This window comes from Protopterus annectens, chromosome 13.part0 (assembly GCF_019279795.1).
Source record: "Protopterus annectens isolate FY-2018-M chromosome 13.part0, PAN1.0, whole genome shotgun sequence".
NCBI lineage: Eukaryota > Metazoa > Chordata > Ceratodontiformes > Protopteridae > Protopterus > Protopterus annectens.
In genome coordinates, this window is record NC_056747.1 from 379970824 (window position 1) to 379992275 (window position 21452).

The following is a 21452-nucleotide window of genomic DNA, read 5'->3' on the forward strand; positions in this document are numbered from 1 at the left end:
TTCCTGCCGATAGTGCAGATGGTGCTTCATCCAGTCTTTCGGCTTTCCAGGTCATAGAGAGGACTTTTTCCTCCCAGAGAGTTTCCTCCTCTACCTTCCAAGGACCATCCCAGCCCCACCTTGTGGACCCCACTCATCCTATCCCAGCCCTCTCGACCAGCCTTCAGGTGGGAGTTGCCCCACTCAGGGTTCCCCTGTCTTCCGAATCCTCACCCAAGCCACCCCTGGAGGAGATTTCTCCGAAGAGATGGTGTAAGAGGAGACACTTGGACTCATCTGCCGAGTTGCTCACTGAGTATACAGACTTCTGTGTAGGGGACGGGTCCCCCAGGTCTCCACCCGAGGATGTCTCCTTTGGGGACATCTTGGAAATCCTTAAGCTTAAGGGCGGTTGGTCTTCCATCCCTCTGTCTTCAGAGGAGTCCATCTTTATGAAGGCTTTCTGGGTGGGACCATCTACCTTCTGGTCACTCCCCCGCCAACAAACTTGTAGATCTTAGCAGCAACACAGCATGGAAGGAGCCAGATACTTTGGTGCCCATTCTCAAATGTGCTGACAAGTTTCTTAGTCCCATTTCTGACAGGCAATTCTGTTCGAAACGTGCGTCAGTCGATGTAATAGTGGTAGCTGCCACCACCAAAAAATGAGCTGGGGGAACAGAGCTTGTTTGCCTATCCACCCCCCCAACCATGAATCTCGGATGATCGACAGGCATGGAAAGCAGGTGTTTGCCTTAGCTACTTTTGGGCTGTGGGAGCTCAATCTGGCAGATTTGACCCGACTTCAAAGGGACCTGATTAAAGAACTTACCACGTCCCTTTCTGAGGTACTGGCTGCCGAGGAACTAGGCAAGGTGTCCCCCAAACTATCCACACTTTCTTCTCTGGCTAATTCATCAGTGAGGGTGTTTGCCAATATGACTGAAGAAGCCTCTCATATGGCTGGCACAGGCATCGCTATTTGGTGTCACGCCTGGCTGCACCTTTGCAGAGTTGGGGCGTCCTTCACGAGCACCTCCCTTTGATGGTTCTACCCTGTTGTCCCTTCGGTCAAGGAGTCTCTCCCCTGTAGCGAGCAGGAGGGCAAGACTTCGTCGGCTGTGGGAAACAAGTTTTCCACCCCTCAATGCTCCTTTCCCAAGATGCAGCAAGGGGCTAGGAAGATGTGGTTTCACAAGTCATAGTCTGCCTTCTGGATGCTCAAGATTCAAAGTGAGCCCTCCTGCAGAGGTTGGGGGAGAGGGTTCAATGGCAGATGCCACCCCAGGGGCAGAGGGGGTCGACAAAATCAGGGCTCTAGGGCTCTCTTCTCTGAGAAGCCCCAGTAGTGCTTCTGCAGCGCTGCCTGACTGTCCTGCCCTGGAGACAGTTGGGGGTCATTTATCTTTGCTCCCTTTGGCCTGGGCAAGTATTACAAAAGATCGTTGGGTGCTAAACATCATTTCCAGGGGTTATTCTATTCCCTTTTCCCAGCCTCCTCCATTCAGGAGATACCTCCCTGATGCACCACCCCATCAGAGGGAGCTAGTTCAGGAAGAAGTGCTCAGTCTTCTTCAAAAGAGTGCCATCCAGGAGGCCCCCAGGACAATGAGAATCCGGGATTTACTCTTGCTTCTTTTTGGTGCCAAAGATGGGGGACCTCGATAATATCAATCTTTTTGTCAAGAAGTCTTAAGTTGCGGATGGTCACTGTCTAATCCATCGTGCCTTTGTTGCACAAGGACGATTGAATGTGCTCCATAGATCTCCAAGACGCATACTCTCATATAAAAATATACAAGGCACTCCAGGAGACATCTCTGCATTTAAGTAGGGGCCACTCACTACCAGTTCAGAATCCTGTCCTTTGGCTTCACCACAGCCCCTGAGACTGTGAGGATTCCAGATGTGTCCCTGTCTTCATGATTGGCTCCTCACAGCTCCCACGAAGCATCGTCTGGCCTCTGCCTCTCAATACCTACCATGTCTTTTCAACCAGCTAGGCATTACTGTGAACCTTCCCAAATCCATCCTCACTTCATCCCAAAATCTCAAGTTTATCGGGATTCAGTTGGACACTGTGTCAGAGATTGCAACGCTCCCACTCCATTGGGTACACCTCATCAGATCTCATGTTCAGTGTCTTCTCGACTTGTCTCATCCCCAGGCCCACCTTGTTCTCAAGGCCCTAGGGTCCATGGTGGCGGCAATCTATCTAGTGCCATTAGCCAGGTTTTACATGAGGGTTGTGCAGTGGATTCTAGTGGTTCAGTGGTCTCCCCTGATTCATACATTTTCAACTCCAATCCACACAAGTTTGCAGGCATCGTCTCCTTTGGTAGATCTGGTGTCCCGATCTCCTAGCAGGCAGACCATCCCCTCCCCCCCCCAGCGCTACAGTGACCACGGACGCTTCCCTGTTGGGTAGGAGGGCATTTTCAGGGACAGATTGTCCAAGGCACATGGTCAGAAGCAGAGATCAAACTGCATATCAATGTCCTGGAGATGAGGGCAGCTATTCTCATGTTGCAACCCTTCCAGGACTGCCTTCCTCCGGGTACCATTGCAGTTCACACAGACAACATGGCAGTTGTGTGGTACATCAAGAAGCAGGGGGGCACATGTTTGTATCAGTTTGTCGCAAGGCCATGAAAGTGTGGGAATGGTCAGTGTTGGGGAGCTTTCTCATTGCAATGCACATTCCTGGGGAGTCCAGTGTGCTGGCAGATAGGCTCAGCAGGGCAGTTCTGAGTCCTCACAAGTGGTCCTTGAATCCTTAGGTGGCAAAAGATATCTTCCTTTGCTGGGGTCAGCTGAGCTGCAATCTGTTTGCTTCCCCTCTCAACCACAAATGCAGCCAGTATTTCACCCTGACTCTCCCATACACAAAGTCCCCTAGGGATACTGTGGTCCAGGATTGGCCCATGGGTCTCCTTTATGCCAATCTTTCCTTGCTTCTCATTCCCAGAGTACTTCAGAAAGCCCATCCCCTCATTGCCCCCGGCAGGTGTGGTTCCCCTTCAGTTTCATTTGAACTACCCCCATTGAGTACTAGATCCCATTCCGGATCTAATTTCCCATCTCTCTCAGCCTCCAATTCCCAACCTACAGATGCTTCGTCTGACAGCATGGTTTGTCCACTTCCAGCAATTCTGAATCAGCCCAGGCTACCTTCTCCTGTGAAGAACATTATTCTGGCCTTTCAGAAGGCTTCCACTAGAAAGATTTATACCAGTGGAAACGGTTTTCTATTTGGTCTAGGAGGCGCAATCATGATGATTCCATTTCAGATTTCTTGCTCCTCTTGTCTTTGCTGTTTCAGGATGGAGCTAGCTTCTCTATTATCAAAGTGTAGTTGGCAGCTATTTCCAACGTCCATGTTTACGAGGAATCTGCCTTCTCTTGCTTGTGTAAAGCCTTTCTAAAAGGGGTCGTTCTGCTTCGACTTCCTGTCAAGGATCCACCCCTCTTTGGGACCTTTCCTTTTTGCTGCAATCTGTCACACAGAGACCTTTCAAGCCTGCTGCCACATGTGATCTCAAATTCTTGTCATGGAAGATGGCTTTTCTTGTAGCCATAACATCAGCTAAGAGAGTTTGAGTTGCATGCTCTTTCTATCAAACCGACTTTCATAGTTTTCATTAAGGACAGAGTGGCCCTTCAAACCAACCCTTTGTTCATGCCTAAGGTAGCCACAAAAGCAAATTTGAACCAGTCAGTCCAATTGTCAGTTTTCTTTCCAAATTTTGCTAATAAAGGGGAATATCCTTTCCATACACTAGATGTGCATAGACAACTCCATTTCTACTTAAATAGGACAAAGAGTTTCCGCAGGTCTGACCAACTGTTCATGGTATTTTCTGTTAACATGAAGGATGAGGCGGTGTCCAAAATAACTATCTCCCATTGGATTTTGATGTGCATTTCCTTTGCTTATTCATCCAAAGATTTATCCTTTCCAGGGCCAATCAGAGTAATGGTTACATCAGCTGCCTATCTTTCCCGTCATTCTATAGATGACATTTGTGTGGCAGCCACTTCGTCTTTTCCTCATACCTTTGTTTGTCACTACAAACTTGCCATTGTCTCCTGGAACAGGGCTTCCTTCGGCTCCACAGTTCTTTGGCATGTCCCTCCATGAGGCCTACCAGGATTTAGGGTAGCTTGGGGACTTTGACCCAAGAGTGAGCAATAGTGACATGGATAATATCAGATAGTTATGTACTTATCATAACTTGACATCTATGTTATCCTGTGTCACTATTCATCACTATCCCTCCCTTCGTCCCCCATCCTGTTTGTTCTAGAGGATGTGAGGATGTCCTATTTGGTGGTCTAGGTCTTCCTTAACTGCTGTCTAACTTAGGGCAATCTTGATCTGAGGGGTTGGAGGGTAGCAAGGGATCATGGGAGTGAGAGGAGCTCGAGCATAGAAGCTGTCTGAAAAGAGGATAACACAGATGCCAAGTTATGGTAAGTATGTAACTCTTTTTGTTTATTTGGGGCCAAGATCAACCAAATCAAGCACACCCTCAAGTTATTACACCACAAGTATAAGTATGATTCCATCAGCATCTATGTAGATGTAAATGACCTGAGACTTACTTTCCTGGACTATATGAAGACATTATGGAGCTCTCAGACTGTGCATCTCTGACTGGTATATACCTAGAATTGAGCAGCATATTATCGTCGCCAAGGATGATACCACAAAAGCAAAAGATGATTAAGTTCAACAATTGGCTGTCTTTCTGGTGTCATTCTAAGAGATCCAGAATTTTTCAACTTGGGAGGACATGGTTGATAAGACTATGTTGCTTTGCCAAGTATGGTCTGCACCTGTCCCCTCTAGGCTTTTGAATGCTTGCTAAAGCTTTATCCATCCCATAGTGCCTTTTTTTAGGCAAGCAAAAATTGACAAACCTGGCAACATAGCAAAATCAACTCAACTGAAGCTCATGATACTGCTCAATGCCAGAAACTTAAATAAAAAAAATAATTCCTTCCAAGCCCTCCTAACACTCGAGAATATAGACATCTGTGCAGTTATTGAGACATGGTTTAAAGCAGCAGAGAGTATTGTGACTGTTTCAGTGCCTTCCACACTTGTTGACAAGAAACTGCACAACAAAGGCTAAAAAGTCTCAATATGCATCAGTAACAAGTATAGCTTTTGGGTGGTCAAGCATGATGATGTGCTGGAATTCCTTCACATGCAGATCATCATAGACAAAATCCCATACTATATCCTAGCCAATTAGAGATCACCTTCCACGTCCCAAGATGCTCACAGTGTATACTTGAATCTTCCAAAGACACTTCCATCCAACCTAACACCCTATTCTTAGGAGACTTTAATTACCCCTCTGTAGACTGGGAATCCCACATGGCCTCAAATCTGCAGGCATGGAGATTCCTGGACTTAGTAAATAAAAAACACCCTTGACTAGTGAATATGGGCACTTGATCCAACCTAGTGGACCTCTTACTCTCAAATGTGGGAGAACAGTGCCCCCCTCCGACTATAAAGCCATCTCCTTCAGAATCAAAATCAACTCTGTAACACCCATAAGTGGAACTTTTCCAATGCAAACTACCTTTTATTAAGTGACTGTCAAAATTCAGTGCCCCTCCAAACGTAAAACACAGCAGCATATACCCCTCCAAACGTAAAACACAGCAGCATATGCTGAATTCCTCTCAGAAACTCTATGGCTGCATAGAGACTGGTGTATTTACCAGAAGTAAGCTCAGAAACAAACCACCCTTGTGGCATCCCAAATTAAACAGGATATGCAACAAAAGGGATAAAATATGGCAAAAGTCAGGAAGGATAATGCCCATAAATATAAAAACTCTGTCATCAAACAACTTTAAGGTTAAGATAACCTCCCAGATGAAAGATAACCATAGGGCCTCCTTCACCTATGTCAGAAACCTCAAGGGCAGCACATGGCAGTGCCACATTCACTGAACCTGGCGATGTAATGACCCTGTTTGCAGACAAATTAATTTCCAACTTTTCCCTCCTCTAAACCCCTAAGAAATGCCCTCAAGCATAACCCCACTCACTAAAGCTAAGAACACTCTCTTACTGGGTCCCAATAACATCCCAGAATGCTTCCTGAACAGTCTAAAGTATGACTTCTCAGAACCACTGGAGTCACTGTTTAACTATAGTCTCAAAGCAGCCTTTGTGCCTTGGGAATGGGGACTGAGATTGTCACCCCCTTCATAAGGGAGGACCTTCAACACATCTTGGAAACTACAGACCCATTAGTCTGACTAGTCTTTTATTTGCAAAGCTTTGGAAAGAATTATATATTAAAATGAAATATCATGGAAATTATCAAGGACACAGGAGACCTCCGGACACTTGATCCATCCCAGTTGGGCTTGGTCAAAGGAAAGTCATGCTTACTGAACCTGGTGGGCTTCTTTGAAAAGGTTTCAAAAGCAGTGGATATGGGGAAAGTAGTGCATACTCCCTGCTTAGATCTGACTAGAATATTCAATGCAGTACCCAACTGGCATTGTCAGTGTACTTATGGAATTAAGCATAAACCCCTTTATAGCATGCTGGATAGCTAGTTGGCTCACAGATAAGACAGAAGAGGTTAAGATTGGTGAGACCAACTCGACAAAAAGGCTGGTCATCAGTGGAGTCCCTCAGGGCTCCGTGCTGTGCTCACTCCTCTTTGGTATCTACTACTAGGATGCCAAAGTTAAAGACATCTGGCTAAGTTTGCAGATGATTACAAACTGGTAGCAGTCACTGAATACCCCCCCCCCAAGATGAGAACACCCTTCCGGAAAGTAACACAGGCAAACATTTGGTGCCAAAACCATGACTTAAAATTCAATATCAAGAAATGCACTGGGTACGGCAGTGCATTTCTTGATATTGATTTTGGGAAGTCTGCCACTGTGGGTAACTACATCATTGATTAAACATACCTAAAAGTCGATTCACTAGTCAGGGATATGGGAACTTGCATAGATAGTTACCGATCCTTCAACCAACATGTCTAAGGTAGTAAGAAAATCCTTCTGTTTTGCTCAAGATGTAAGTACAGGGCATGGCATCCGGGTCCAGAGAGTTCATCGTACCACTGTACTCGACCCTCATTAGACCCATCATTGAGTGTAATTCCCCCTTTGGAATGTACCTGACCAGACACTTGCAGCAATTGGAACATTCATAAAGGTTCCTTACAAAAAGAATACAGGGAGTAATTACAATGTCCTATGCAGATCACCTAAAAGCTGTGTCTCTCTACTCAGTATCATACAGACTTCTGAGAGGTGATCTTTGCCTGGTGTGCAAGGCATCCCTGGGCCCTGTTTTGATGAATCTTTTGCACATCAGCAAAACAATCAGTATCAAACTACTAGATCAAAAGATGTACATTTTGTTTGCGACTTAAATAGGCCATTTTGGAGAGGCAGATATGTTTGTCAGTGAATTCTGATTTTCTGGAAAAGGATCCCCATGCATGTTCCTCCTTAACCCAGTTTAAGCACAGCTTGTTCCAGTGGATGGGTAATCTTAAATTCAACCCTGGTTTGGCACTTGTGTCTCTGATGGGCAGATACTTTCAGTAATTCACCGCTATATATATCAAATTTGTGGGTCCCATTTGGTTTGCATGGATAGGCTTATAAGGGTCCTAGTGGTCATTAAGCTAGTATATATTTATGAACCCATGGATGAACTAAAAGGAAATTTTACTGAGCCACTGAAGTGAAAAGTAAGTTTTTCATCTATTAAACTATATTCAGAATCTGTACACTTCTTTAGATCACTGTTAATGCCAGAATAACAGTGTATGACTATATTTATTAATTGAATGTTGCAAAGCTCAAGTTAAATTTCAGCAGTTTGAATAAATGTAACTCTCCACCCTTAAGTTCAAAAGTGTGATGTACGTGTCAGTCAGGTTCTGCTGTAGAAGAGGGTGGTTTCATGGTTAATCTAAGGAAATGGATGTGGTAGGTAATCAAGGAATGGTAGAGGTCATGATGGCCGATTCCGATATCTGAATTTGGAAAGGAAAAACTTGTGGATTGGTCAGGGTGGAGATGCTTTACACTTTCACCCAGGTTCTGTGCTTCCTCATGTCAAGTGTCCAATATGATGGAAACATGAGGACTGCAAAAATTGTGTAGCTCTATGTAGAGGATATAGTGTGAGTGATGAGAAGGATTCTTAGCAAAACACTGTTAATACCAAACTTGCTTTAACTACTGTGATGTTGGATTATGCAGTCTGTTACTGCACAGAATTAGTGGCTCTTGACCATTTCATATTTTTTAACCATATTATAAAACGTTTCTGAATATAGGAAATTATTTGTGTGTGTAGGTATGCCCTATCCTGGACCCTATTTAATTTATCATATTTCATAACTTCAAATACTCTGATATCTTTAGTTGTTTACCTTTATTCTTTCTGACGTGGCAGTTTCTCACTTAGCAACTTTATATCGCCATATTTGCAGTCAAAGAATGCTTAAGGAAATTGAAAAAAAAAGACCTTCATTTCATACTAGGAGGATAGATCAGTGTCAATCTCAGTGCTCATTTATGTAATCTACAATCACAAACCACAACTGTATCCAATGTCCCTTTAATAATATCCCTAGTCATTTTTTTTCCTTAAATGATATTGTACTCCCACAATTTGAAATCTTTACCAAAACTCCAAATAATTACGTTCTTCTACAGTGTTTGAAATTGCTTCTGAACAATAGTCCAAGTTCTAATATTAAACAAATGTATGTTTCTATCCATTACCTTCCAAGAAGCAAAAGCTGTACTGCATCGAATTTCATTTATACTATTAATATTCATATGACATAAGGATACCCGTTGTCTTAATTTTCTCCTCCTTACTCTTTTTCCTATTAGTGGTGCTGCAGTAGCATTGTCGCCTCATAGTAAGACGCTGTCCGGTTCGATTCTCAGAGCGTCGTCTGCGTGGAGACGTGCGTGAATGGGCGTACCTTGGTTGAAGGTTGTGCGTCAGGGCTGGTAACTCGGCACGTAAAAATCAACTACCAATCATTAGCAGACCGGAGTTCCGCTGTGGCGACCCCTAACCGGGAAAAGCCAAAAGACACAAACAAGCTCTTTTTCCTATCATATTATGTTTTTCTTCATTGCCTTCACTTATATTAACGTTCAGTACCTCACTTAAATTTATTTAGGCTTTTCTTCATCTGCCGAACCAGTATTATTGTGTAAAATATCCCCCTTCTCTTCAGCATTCTATGTTACTGCGTCCTCAGTAGAGCTGATTGCAGTTGAATTTTATTTTCCTGTTGCTGTATAATCTTAATTTGTGAACAGTCAAACCAAAACTGATCATTTTTTTTTTTTTTATACGAAACTTACTACGTTTTTAATGAAACGTTAAACTACTTCAGTACATTGAGCACATTTTCTTTTATCACATTGCTGAATCAATGAATATCTCAACCAGAAGAGTAACTGGTCTTAGGGATGACCTCTTTACACTGTATAAGCTTTTTTTCCCCTTCCGTATTAATACTTCTTGAGATATGAGCTACTCCTACAAAACACTGCTGGTACAGCGGACTGTGTAAATGCAGTCAACGGCAGATACAAATTACTGCAAACACACCAAAAAGCTGGACTGTCAACTCAAGACGAATTTATTAACAAACATAAAAATGTAAAAAGCAAAGCTTTTGGGACAGTTCTCTTCCACAGTGCTATCAAGATTTTTCCACATCATAAGAAGCACCATGAGCAAAAATTAGAATACATAAAATGCAAGAGTACTCCTAAAACAATATCTCCACCTCATACTGTGCTGTCCATATTGTCAAGTGCTAGATACAAAGAGTACAACAATATGAGCTACTATGAGCTACAAAATATGTCTAGAGCCACAATTTCCTGGTATTGTTACAGTAAATAAAATATTGTAATTATTGGTATACTTTATTCCAGCTTTGCATACTTATAGCTGTTGCTTCACTGATGTAAAGCTGTGTTATATTTCCTCTTATCTGTACAATGCACTGTTAGATTCTGTCAGCTCATATGAAGTAAACGCTGGGCTTCCTTTTATTTCTAGTACTGTGTTTGCACATCATAACTCGGGGGGGGGGGTATCCCCCATACTTTACAATCACTAAATATTTCTCATCTCAGCTGTGTAACATGAAACAAAACAAACAAAGGAGCTGGATTTTAAAGGAGTAAATGTGCATAAGTAAGATACAATAGTCATTTTCTACCAAAGGTATGTTTTTAGCTTGGATAACTCTATATTGTTAAACGCAAGCAAGGGAGACGAGCTGAACTCCAATTACTTTACAAATATTTGCCATATTTCTCCAGTATTTGCATTATTTTTCTCTTCTAGGCCCAGTGGGTTAGTGATTTAGGCATGGGTTGGGGGTAAGACGAGTTAGGTGCTATTTGCCACTCTGAAAAGTTAGGGACCCTCGTAACCCAAGTAAAACCTATAGCAATAATGTTGCATACCCTAGTTTACCTCCGTCTAGTCTGTCTTTGACTGTAGCAGATATGGGTGTTTGACTCATAGAATCTGAAAGGGATCCAGATGGATAAGAAAAGGAAACCTTTTTCTCACCTTATTTTTAAATCAAAGGCTGAAATAATATTAGTCTAAGAAACCCATATGCTCAAGAAGCAATGGTCACATTTTAAGAGGAAAAAATGGATTGGAACAATTATGCATGAGGTAAAGATTCCAATAGGTTGGGTGTAGTTATAATCGTTAAAAGGTAAAATTCTACAACATGATATAGATTCCGAGGGTAGATGGTGCTATACAACTTTCACTTCTTCTGACAGACCCATCTTACTTTTTAACCCCTATGCCCCTTGCTGTAATCCACAAGACTTTTGGAATTCCTGTCAAGACCCCATGTCAGATAGATCTACACCTAAAAATGTTTAACAAACAAGCTACTTTGGCGCACTCAGAACTAAAAAAATGAATGCGAAGTTGTTCTGCCTTGCCGTTCATTCTTACTGATGGATTCAGAGCCAATCCTCCGCTCCGACTTGGCCAACTGCAAAAGCTCGAGGTCTTCAACCAGCCCAAGGCCAACTCGATATCTCATGATGCACCTTGCCCTCAGATTTCATTTGCTGCTACAACTGGACTGGACATTCGCCAGCTCTGGCCAGTGAAAAAAAATATTTTTTATTCGATTGTTGGAAAGTTTCACCAGTAGATAAGTGTATATTGTAAGTTCCTTTCTATAGTAGTTCAGGCATTTTGTTTGTGTCCTTTTGACACTTTTTTGTAGTTTATCATCGTGGCCATATTTTTAGGCATTAGTTATCTCCCTAACCCATAGACTAGATTTCTTGTAAGGTAGTAGTTGATAAAAAGCTTCTATAGCATAGCTGTGTGTATAATTTTAGAACCGGTTTAATTTAGAGGGCTAGTACTTGTTTGTGCTTTAATAATACTGTGGCTGTTTTTGGTTGTTTAGTCCTTGTTATATTGCCTTTCTAATAAGTAGTTTCATTTTTAGTGTTAGCTTTAGTCTAGTTAATCTAAATAGACATTATTTTTGCTGTTTATGTATTGGAAACAATCCATTTATATTAGAGGGCTAGTAGGAGTTCCTATTTGATAAGCCTGCATACTTTCTATAGGCTTCCTTTCTTTCATTAGCTGTTGCTGTTAGTTGTTTAATATGTCTCAGCAGGAGAAGGAAAAATCTAAATCTGTATTTAAAAAATACCCCAAGTGTGGACAAAAATTGTCCATCACTGATGGATATACTGATTGCATATAATGTCTTAAGTGAGGTACACCTTCGGGAACACTGTTCTATATGCCACTCATTTAGTTCCAGGGTGTTGCATGAATGAAAGAGAAAATTAATGGATAGAGCTCAATTGAAGTCCTCATTTCAGGTGTCACTGGATAACGACAACTGTGACAGACATTCAGAAACTTCTTCGGGTTCATCAGAACCGAGGAAAAGCCCATCGATCAGTTAATCAAGGCTGGAGAAGTCTTCAACATTGGCTCCACTGTCATCTGAGTCGACTGTTGCTATGGTTAGGAGCCGGTCCCTGGTATTGGAGCCGGTATCTCCTACCTTGAAGTCCCCAATATTACAGTCGGTGGCTTCATCTGTTCATTCTTCTCGGTCCTCAGGCAGACTTTCAGATATGGATGTGGATCGTGTGGTGCAGAGGCTTCTGCAGACACCGGCCCCAAACTTTTATCAGGGCTGATTCCTGGGACTTCGGAACAGACAACCCCCCCCCACCATCTTCTGTTCCTCCTCCGATCTGTCTCGAAGTTTCAGAGCCGCAGTGCTTGGAGCTGATTGTGGAGCCCTCAGGTCCGACCCCTGCTTCAGGCTTGTCGGTCCCGACTACTCTGACCTCTTCTGTGCTGACCGAAGGGTCTAGGGGCAGACGCTCGCTGGTTGGGTCCGGGCAAGATACTCAGACCGATTTTTCAGTTCCAACTTTGCCTCTTGGGGCCTTGGCTCGGGTGAGCTCGGCTCCAACCTCAGGCTCGGAGCCCTCTGTTCTGGCATAGAGGAAATCTTCCATATCTTAGGATCCGGAGGTTTCTCCACGTCAGGGCCAAGGTGCCTTCAATGCTATGAGGCAGGTGTTGTCCATGCCGACAACCACACAATCAGAACCAGCAGCTCCTTCCCACAAAGCACCGGTGTCTACCTCTACATCACACATCCCTCTAAAGCGTAGAGACCCTGAGCCTCAGGAAGCCCCATTGGGCGAGCCCTGTTCTTCCGAGACCTCTACAGAAGCTCCCACTGAAGAGGTTCCTAGGAAGAGACTTTGCAAGAGGAAGCATCTGGACTCCTCACTGGAATCTGTCAATTCAGACAGTTACTTAGATGAGTCAGAAGGGTCCTCACGGTCCCCCGTGGAGGATATCTCCTTCGCAGATATCCTGGAAATTATTAAGCAGAGGGTTGGCTGGAAGTCCATTAACCCTACTGATGAGTCAGTCCTCTTGAAGGCTTTTGGGTCTCAGCCCTCCACCACTTTGGTGTCTCCACCCTTTGATGAGCTGATTGAGCTAATCCCTTGAAGGGAGTGGGAGTCCCCAGATACCATGGAGCCTGTCCCTAGGAGGCATAATAAATTTATAACTTTTCTCCCCAGGACAAGACCTTCCTGACCAAAGGAGTGCCTGTTGATGCTATGGTGGTGACAGCAGCCATCAAGAAGGAACTGCCAGAAACTTCTACATCTGTCTGTCTCCTCCTAATAAGGATTATAGGATCATAGACAGATATTGTAAGTGCATGTTTACTTCAGCGACTTTTGCTGTCCAATCACTGAAGTATTTAACACACTTTACTAGGTTGCAAAAGGATCTCCTGAAAGAACTAGGAGATACTCTACAGGGTTCAGTAGCTGTGGTGGTCTGAGAGAAAGTAACTTCCCAACTCACTACCCTTAATTCTCTTGTAAACTCTTCCATGTGTCTGGTCACGTATGCAGCTGATGGAACGAGTAGGGCAGCGGATACAGGAATTGCTCTTAGGAGACATTCCTGGATGCGCTTATGTTCCTTTGTGGAGCCCTTTAAGTCATCCTTTATTTACTCCGCTTTCGATGGCTCAACCCTTTTTGGACCCAAAGTGAAGGAAACGCTTACCAGGAGTGAGCAGGATGGAAAGACGCTGTCTGCCGTTGGAGTCCGTTTTTCCACCCCTACCAGACCTTACTCCAAAGGTCAGAAGGGAGGGAAGGTGTGGTTCCGTAAAACTCAAGGAGCTTTTCAGGATACTCGTGGTGAACCCCCCTCTAGAGGCAGGGGGAGGGGGGTAACAATGGAAGACGCCACCCACGCGGCAGAGGGGGGTCCGCATAATCAAGGTGACGAACCATTTCTTTGAGAAGCCCTATCAGCGTTCCTGAGAGGAGGCCCGCCTGTCTATCTCTGGAGGGAGTCTGGAAACGCTTTTCTTTGCACCCAGATGCCTAGCTAAAAATAAAAGACAGCTGGGTACAAAGCATCATGTCCGGAGGATACTCAATTCCCTTTGCCAATCCTCCCTCCTCTTACAAGAAAAATCCTGGACATTCCACCCAGTCACAGGTAACAAGCAGCCACAGAGATTCAGAGGTTGCTGGAAAGAGTCATCCAGCCAGTCCCAGCAGACCAAAGAGGTTCTGGAACTTACTTGAGGTTCTTTTTAGTTCCAAAGAAAACAGGGGACTGGAAGCCCATTTTGGATCTCAGCAGTCTAAATTCAGTAAGAAAGACCAAATTCTCAATGGTCATGCTACAGTCAATACTCCCCTTTTTAGGGAAAGTCAATTGGATGTGCTCGATAGATCTCCAGGATGTGTACTACCACATAAAAATGGACAGGCCATCTAGAGATCATCTGCACTTCCAGCTGGGAGTCGGTCATTATCAATTTCAAGATCTGCCCTTTGGTCTCACTACAGCCCTCAGAGTGTTCAAATGCATGGCAGTAGTCACAGCTCAACTGAGACATATGGGATTCCAGGTGTTTCCATACCTAGACGACTGGCTTCTCACTGCCACCACCAGGCATCAACTCGTATAAGCAAGGGAACAACTTTGAACCTCTGCAGTCAGTTGGGGATTACTATAAATTCAGAAAAATCTGCCTTGTTGCCATGGCAACATACCATTTTTATAGGAGCAGAGCTAAATACCATTACTATGACCTTAAACCTTCCGCCAGAAAGAGTTTGTATTCTACAAAAACAGGTTCTGGACCTGCTCCCAGAGAGAGAAAGCCCCGGTTTCAATGGTACTCAAATTGTTAGGAACAATGGCGGCAGCGATAATTGCATTTCCTTTAGGTCAGATGCATATGCGTGTACTACAATGGCTACTGTTCACACAATGGTCTTTTTAAGAACTTCCCATGTCACACAAAATCCTGATGATGAATTTATGCAAGGAAGGACCTTCAGTGGTGTCTGACATCTCACCAAGTTACACTAGGTCACCCCTTTGTTCTTCCCACTCCCTTAGCCACGGTGACTATGGATGCCACCCTAATAGGGGAAGCATTATTAGGGAAGAACAACCCAAGGCATGTGGAAGAAATACGAGGCTCATCTGCATATCAGTATCCTGGAGATGAGAGCCGTACTTCTAGCATTGCAGTCCTTTTAAGACACTCTCCCTCTGGGAACTATTGCAAATCAGACAGACAATATGTCAGTGGTCTGGTACATAAACAAGGAGGAACCAGATCGTATCCCCTATGTCAAGAGGCCCTGACAGTATGGCAATGGGCAACTTCCACCCAGCGGTTTCTGATAGCAATACACATCCCGGGGAGATCCAGTGTGATAGCAAGACAAACTAAGTAGGGCAATTCTATTGCCTCACGAGTGATCCCTAAAGGAACAAGTAGCAGAAAGGATATTCCGCAGATGGGGCCAGCCTTGCTGCGATCTCTCTGCAACTCCAACAAACAAGAAATGCAGCAGCTGCTTTGCCTTAATTCCCCCTCCGTGGGATGCCCCAAGGGATGCACTTGTACACAGTTGGCCCCTGGATCTCCTTTATGCCTTCCATCCTTTCCCTCTGATACATAAAGATTTACAGAAAGCCACAGCTCTGGGAAGCACCATCATTTTAATAGCCATTCTTACTGGCCTCGTCAAATTTGGTTCCCCTTCCTTCAGCCTCATCTATTGGAAGAAACTTGGATTCTGGACCCAGTGCCAGATCTCCTGACTAATTCATCAGGGGCTCTCAATCTTCTCTTCAATCCCTCAAACTGACAGCTTGGCTGCTCCAATTCCCAACATAGCCAGGATTCACAACCTCTCAGCTGCGGCTCAGCATATTTTAACATCCACTCATAAATAGTCTACCAAGAAGTTATATCTTAGTAAATGGAAAAGGTTTTCTATATGGGTGTTTCAGAGCAATATTGACCTGTACCTGGCTTCAATTTCATCCATTCTAGAGTTTTTAACTAAACGTTTCAGTGAAGGGGCAGCGACAGCAATCATTAGAGTTCAATTGGCAGCAGTTTCTAACTTTCATCTTGGTGACCAGGGATCTAATATTTCACATACACTCTCCAAAGCCTTTCTCAAGGGTACTGTTCATTTGAGACCACCCATCAAAGCTCCAGCTATGCCATGGAATCTAAATTTTGTTCTTTCCCGAATACTCCTATCCCCTTTTGGGCCAGCCTCATCTTGTGACTTGAATATCTATAATACAAAACCATATTTTTAATCGCTATTACTTCTGCTCGGAGGGTTTCAGAGATGCAGGCCTTGTCCATTAAACTCCCTTATTTAGTTTTCTATAATGACAGAGTCTCAGTCAGAACAAATCCATCATTTTTACCTGAAGTTTGCTCAGAGACCAATCTCAACCAATTTATTGAATTGCCCGTATTATTCCCTAAATACACTAATAAGATGGAACATATGCCGCACAAGCTTGATGTTCACAGACAACTTTGAGTCTATTTAGACAGGACCAAACATTTCAGAAAACGATCAGCTTTTTGTCTCCTTTTCAGAGTCTAAAAAAGGCGCTCCAGTGGCGAAAACCACTTTATCAAAATGGTTATCAGATTGTATTGGCTTCACTTACAGTTCGGTGAATACACTGTTACAACAGAAGATAAAGGCCCACTCTACTAGAGCTGTATCTACTTCATCAGCCTTTATGGCTAAATTACCATTAGATACTATATGTGCGGCAGCTACTTGGTCAAGGCCTCATACCTTCATCACTCATTACAAAGTAGACAAGGCCTCCAGGGACAGGACTTCTTTTCGTTCCACTGTCTTGAAGAACATTCTCCCATGAGCCCCCCTGAGAAAGATGGTGCTTGGGATGCTACCCATCAGTAAGAATGAACTGCGAGATAGAACAACTTCACATAAAGAAGTTAAGTACTCACCATAATGTTCCATGTGAGTTGTTCATCTCACCTTCATTATTAAGTCCCACCCACCAACCCCCATCCAGGCTTCTTGAGGATAGAGAATTCATTTATGTCACAGTTTTTTTGTCTCTTATTCAGTTTCTAATCTTAGCATATTAGTAGTTTTATGTAGCCTGTTGGCTGAAAACTAGATCTGAGGGAAGCACAAGGTGCATCATGGGATAGGGAGTTGGCCTGGAGCTGGTTGAAGACCTCAAGCTTTTGTAGTTGGCCAAGTTGGAGCTGAGGATTGGCCCTGAACCCATCAGTAAGAATGAAGGTGAGATGAACAACTCACATGGAACGTTTCTGTGAATACGTAATTTCTTTTTTCGGGTTATTTGACCCATATAACTTCCAGAAGAATACTAAACCTCAAGACAAATGTACCTTATTTTCCCAGTGTCATTAAGGTTGGTCCAGGATTGATTTTTTTGTCTAATCTCTGATTTTTCTTCATGTAGACATAAAGTTTGAGACTGAACCTAGATTTTCCATCATTTGAAAATTACTCAACTGGCCTGATACGTTTAGCCCTTGAGATAGAGGCTATAATTGGAGTCCAAACCCTAATCTTTTGAAAAAAGTAGACATTATAGAGGGAATTAATGTATTATCAGAAGCTTTCCTAAACATCTGACTCCCAACTCTCCATTGATAGTGAATGGGCTTCCGCTAAAGCTCGAATTCGTGGATTCCTCATTAACAAAGTATCCCATTGCAAAAGAATGCACAAACTAGAAGAAAATTCAATTAAATCTAGGATTGCTGAGATTGAAGAGGATCTACAAATACATTTCTCCCAAGAGACTGAAAGTCAACTACACAGCCTTTAGAAAGAGTTGTATTTACTTAATGCAAGACAACTAGATTTTTATGAAACCAAAACCCTAGCAACTTTTTCGAAATGGCCACATATCCCCTCTAAATTAACTAGCTAGATTAAGAAATCATTATCAACTGTCTCCTACTATTTCTGAAATAATATACCATGATAAGACCTTCAGTTTTTTGAAGAACTGTACTCCGAAATCTATGGGGGTCAATTGCTCTTGGAACAGGCGACTATCCAATTTTTGAATCAACTAAATTTTCCTAAAATAGAAGCCCATCAAGAACATATTGCATCCCCCATTACCCTTCAGGAAATTGTTTACATAATTAAAAACTTTAAGCCAATAAAGTACCAGGTCCAGATGGCTTTACCAGCAAGTTTTATTCACACCTTCTGCTCAAAAATCTCAAATACTTCTACTTTTAATTAACTTTATCATTGATAACTTAATTTCAGATATTCACTTCAATACTTATAAAACTATTCTTATACGTAAGAAAATGCAGACCCTAAAGTCCTAAAAAGCTATAGGCCCATATCATTGATTAACTTAGATCTAAAAATCATCTCCTTAATACTAGCAAATAGATTAAAACCCATTATTTCCTATATTATATCACCTGGGCAATCAGTATTTATTCACCATAGGCAAACTTGTGACAACACATTAACATTAGATGCACTGCTAAAACTAGCCAACTTAAGCCACAGCCCTGCTTTTGCATTTATCTACAGTTGCTTCCAAAGCCTTTGACTTCATTTAAACTTCTTGCTTCTTGTGCTACCTCACTTTGGCCTACCACCAACTTTTATTCATACAGTTAACACTATATACTAATGCTTATCTCTCTGTATATATAACTTTACCTCTAATAGGATTAATATCAAAAATGGTACACGTCAAGGATGTCCACTGTCCCCATATCTTTTCAACATGTACATTGAACCATTTCTCTTACTTAATTATGCAAAAAACTTTCCATCAGCTACCGACGTTTAAAACTAGAATTCCTCTATCAGTTTTTGCAGGTGATCTAAATATATACTTTATAATGCCAAGCTCAGATATACCAAAAATTTTTAGCTCAATTAATACCTTTTTGAGATTCTCTAATTATAAACTAAACCCAGACACTCTACAATTTTCCTGATTAATTCACCTAATTTGCTGTCTCTCTATCCCTGACCAACCAAAATTAAATAATCTCCCTCCTTGAAGTATTTAGGAATCCTATTTCAACAAAACCCAAAACTGGATATGTCAAATAACATTACAAATATCTGGTCAACTATACAACAAGACTGTATTGGATGGGTTAAACTCCAACTTCCCATTCTGTCCAAAGTAGCGATCATTAAAATGATCATATTACCCAGGTTATTTTTCAGATTTACAACTACACACACAACAATACATAATTTCTTTAAAAAAACTTCATTCATCCGTAGCTAAAATTATCTGGTCTCCTAAATCAATTAGAATCTCCTACCAAAGGCTCATAATCCCTAAAGACAAATGGGGACTAAATCTCCTGATTTCAAACTTTATTATGACATTATCAGCATCACCTGACTTTTAATAATAGCAGAGCACAATCTTGAGGACAGATTGGTCCCCTCCCTGGATAGACTTCTACCATAAATATATCAAATCACTTCATTTTAATCCCAAAGCTCTCCCTTTCCTGGATAAAAAAAAAATCTGAAAAAAATATAAAATTCACACTTCCTTAAGAAATAATATAAATCTTTCAAAACCTTCTTAAATCACTGAATTTAACTAATGCTTTTCATATCTTACAACCTATACACCTTAACCCTAATTTAAAAATCAATGATAAATCTAAATTACCTTTTGCTAAAGAAATATAGGATTTTAGATCTCTATCCCTATAGAGACCAATCTTACGCAGACGTGAAACTCACTTAATCTCCCCAAGAGCTAATCTATCATATTAAGACAAATTAAGGAAGGCTGTTCCAGTACACTAACCTACCCTAATCTAGAGCCTGAAATTAATATCTTCAAAACTCTTTGGTATCTATTTTTTATGAAAAAAGATATATCAAGCACATATAAAATCAACTCTATTAGACATCAAAACAAAGCTTTGTTTTCTAAATACTGATCTGACCTTAAAGCATCTATATGTAATGAAGTCATTACCCGCTCAATAAAAAGTTCTTCCAAAACAATACATTTAAAAGATGTAACTAGACCCAGTGTATGATACTTAATGCATACATAATGCCTGTGGCCAAAAATAAATTTAATGCAATGTTCTCACTTTTTGGAGCTGCAGGTGTGCTTATAAACCATGGTGCTCTCTGACAGAGAAACTTCTCAAGATGGGCTATGAAAAATCTACCTTATCATGGGAGTTTGCCATACTACACACAGTCCATCCTGGAATAACAAAATGACATACCGGCATCTTAATCCCATTGTTTGCATTAGTTAAACTATACATCACATTAAACTGGAAGGACAGATCATACTTAGCTGGAAAGGGTTTAAAACAATGTCAATTAAATATTTAACAGCCCACAAGTTTGTCAAATGCTGAAGACTATAAAATGCCTTATGAAATATTGGGGTATTCTTTGTGACCTTGTATTGAACTTAATCCATCGTACATCACAGATATATGTGGGTATCTAGTTAAAACCTCTTTTATTTATTCCCCTTGTTTAAGGTTTATGAAGGCCCTATGAACACAAATTTAATGTTTTGTAACTTCAAATATAAATATGTTTTAAGATGCTTTCCTTCTTATGGCAAATAGCACTGTTGTAAACAGTTCTCTCTTTATTGATTTTTTTGCTTATGTAACTTGCTGGTGGTATACATTAAATATTTTACTACGAAAACATAGTTGTCTTACTTCAAGTTGTTTACGCTCTTAATCTGTGATATGTTTTCTTGTTATGTGAGTGTTTTTATTGGAAAATTAATAAAGATTGAGAAAAACGATTTTCCACTTCTGAAACAATTTGTGTGTGTATATATATATATATATATATATGTGTGTGTATATATATATATATATATATATATATATATATATATATATGTGTGTGTGTGTGTGCATATATAATTGTTACACTCCTCACATGACAAACCCTAAATAAAATTCATCTAAAAATTTAAAAAAGTAAAACATTTTTCTACAAATACATGTTATATACATGTATATCTCATATTCAGAATGTAACTGTTTTGTGGTGGTGTAGTTTTATAATCAATTTGGCACATTCTGCCAATATCAGTGCAAAATTTGCAGATAAGCTTGTAATAAGTAAATATTCCTCCTTGAACTTAGAATATCTTGGTGCATAACAGAATTTCTTAGAAACTGCGTATTGTATATTAGTCACAGCCACTCTAAGTCATCAAAACTGTCTCATAAAGTGTGATGTACATTAGCAAAGTTATAGAAATACTATCACACTCTAAGATACATGACATTTGTAAATACGTATCTACAACAGTTTCTCCAATACGCATAGAGACAACTACGGGCTATCTCCTTAAGTCATTTATTAGTAAAATATACTTGCATGCACTTACTGATTCTGATGGAATCCATAAAATTTCTGTTTAAAAAATTAATAAAGACAAAGGACAATCATGGCCACATTGCCAGATATAACAGTAGCTAGCAATGGGTGTGGGAGATGTG

The 21452-nt window shown here is 41.5% G+C and overlaps 1 protein-coding gene across 1 annotated transcript in view; it reads left to right on the top strand.

Annotated features, from left to right (window-relative positions):
* Positions 1 to 21452, top strand: part of PCSK4 (proprotein convertase subtilisin/kexin type 4) — a 1808619-nt gene that overhangs the window by 551645 nt on the left and 1235522 nt on the right. The window contains exon 7 of the mRNA XM_044054831.1: positions 10724 to 10733. Coding sequence (XP_043910766.1) covers positions 10724 to 10733 — 10 coding nt within the window. The remainder of the gene's footprint in view (positions 1 to 10723; positions 10734 to 21452) is intronic.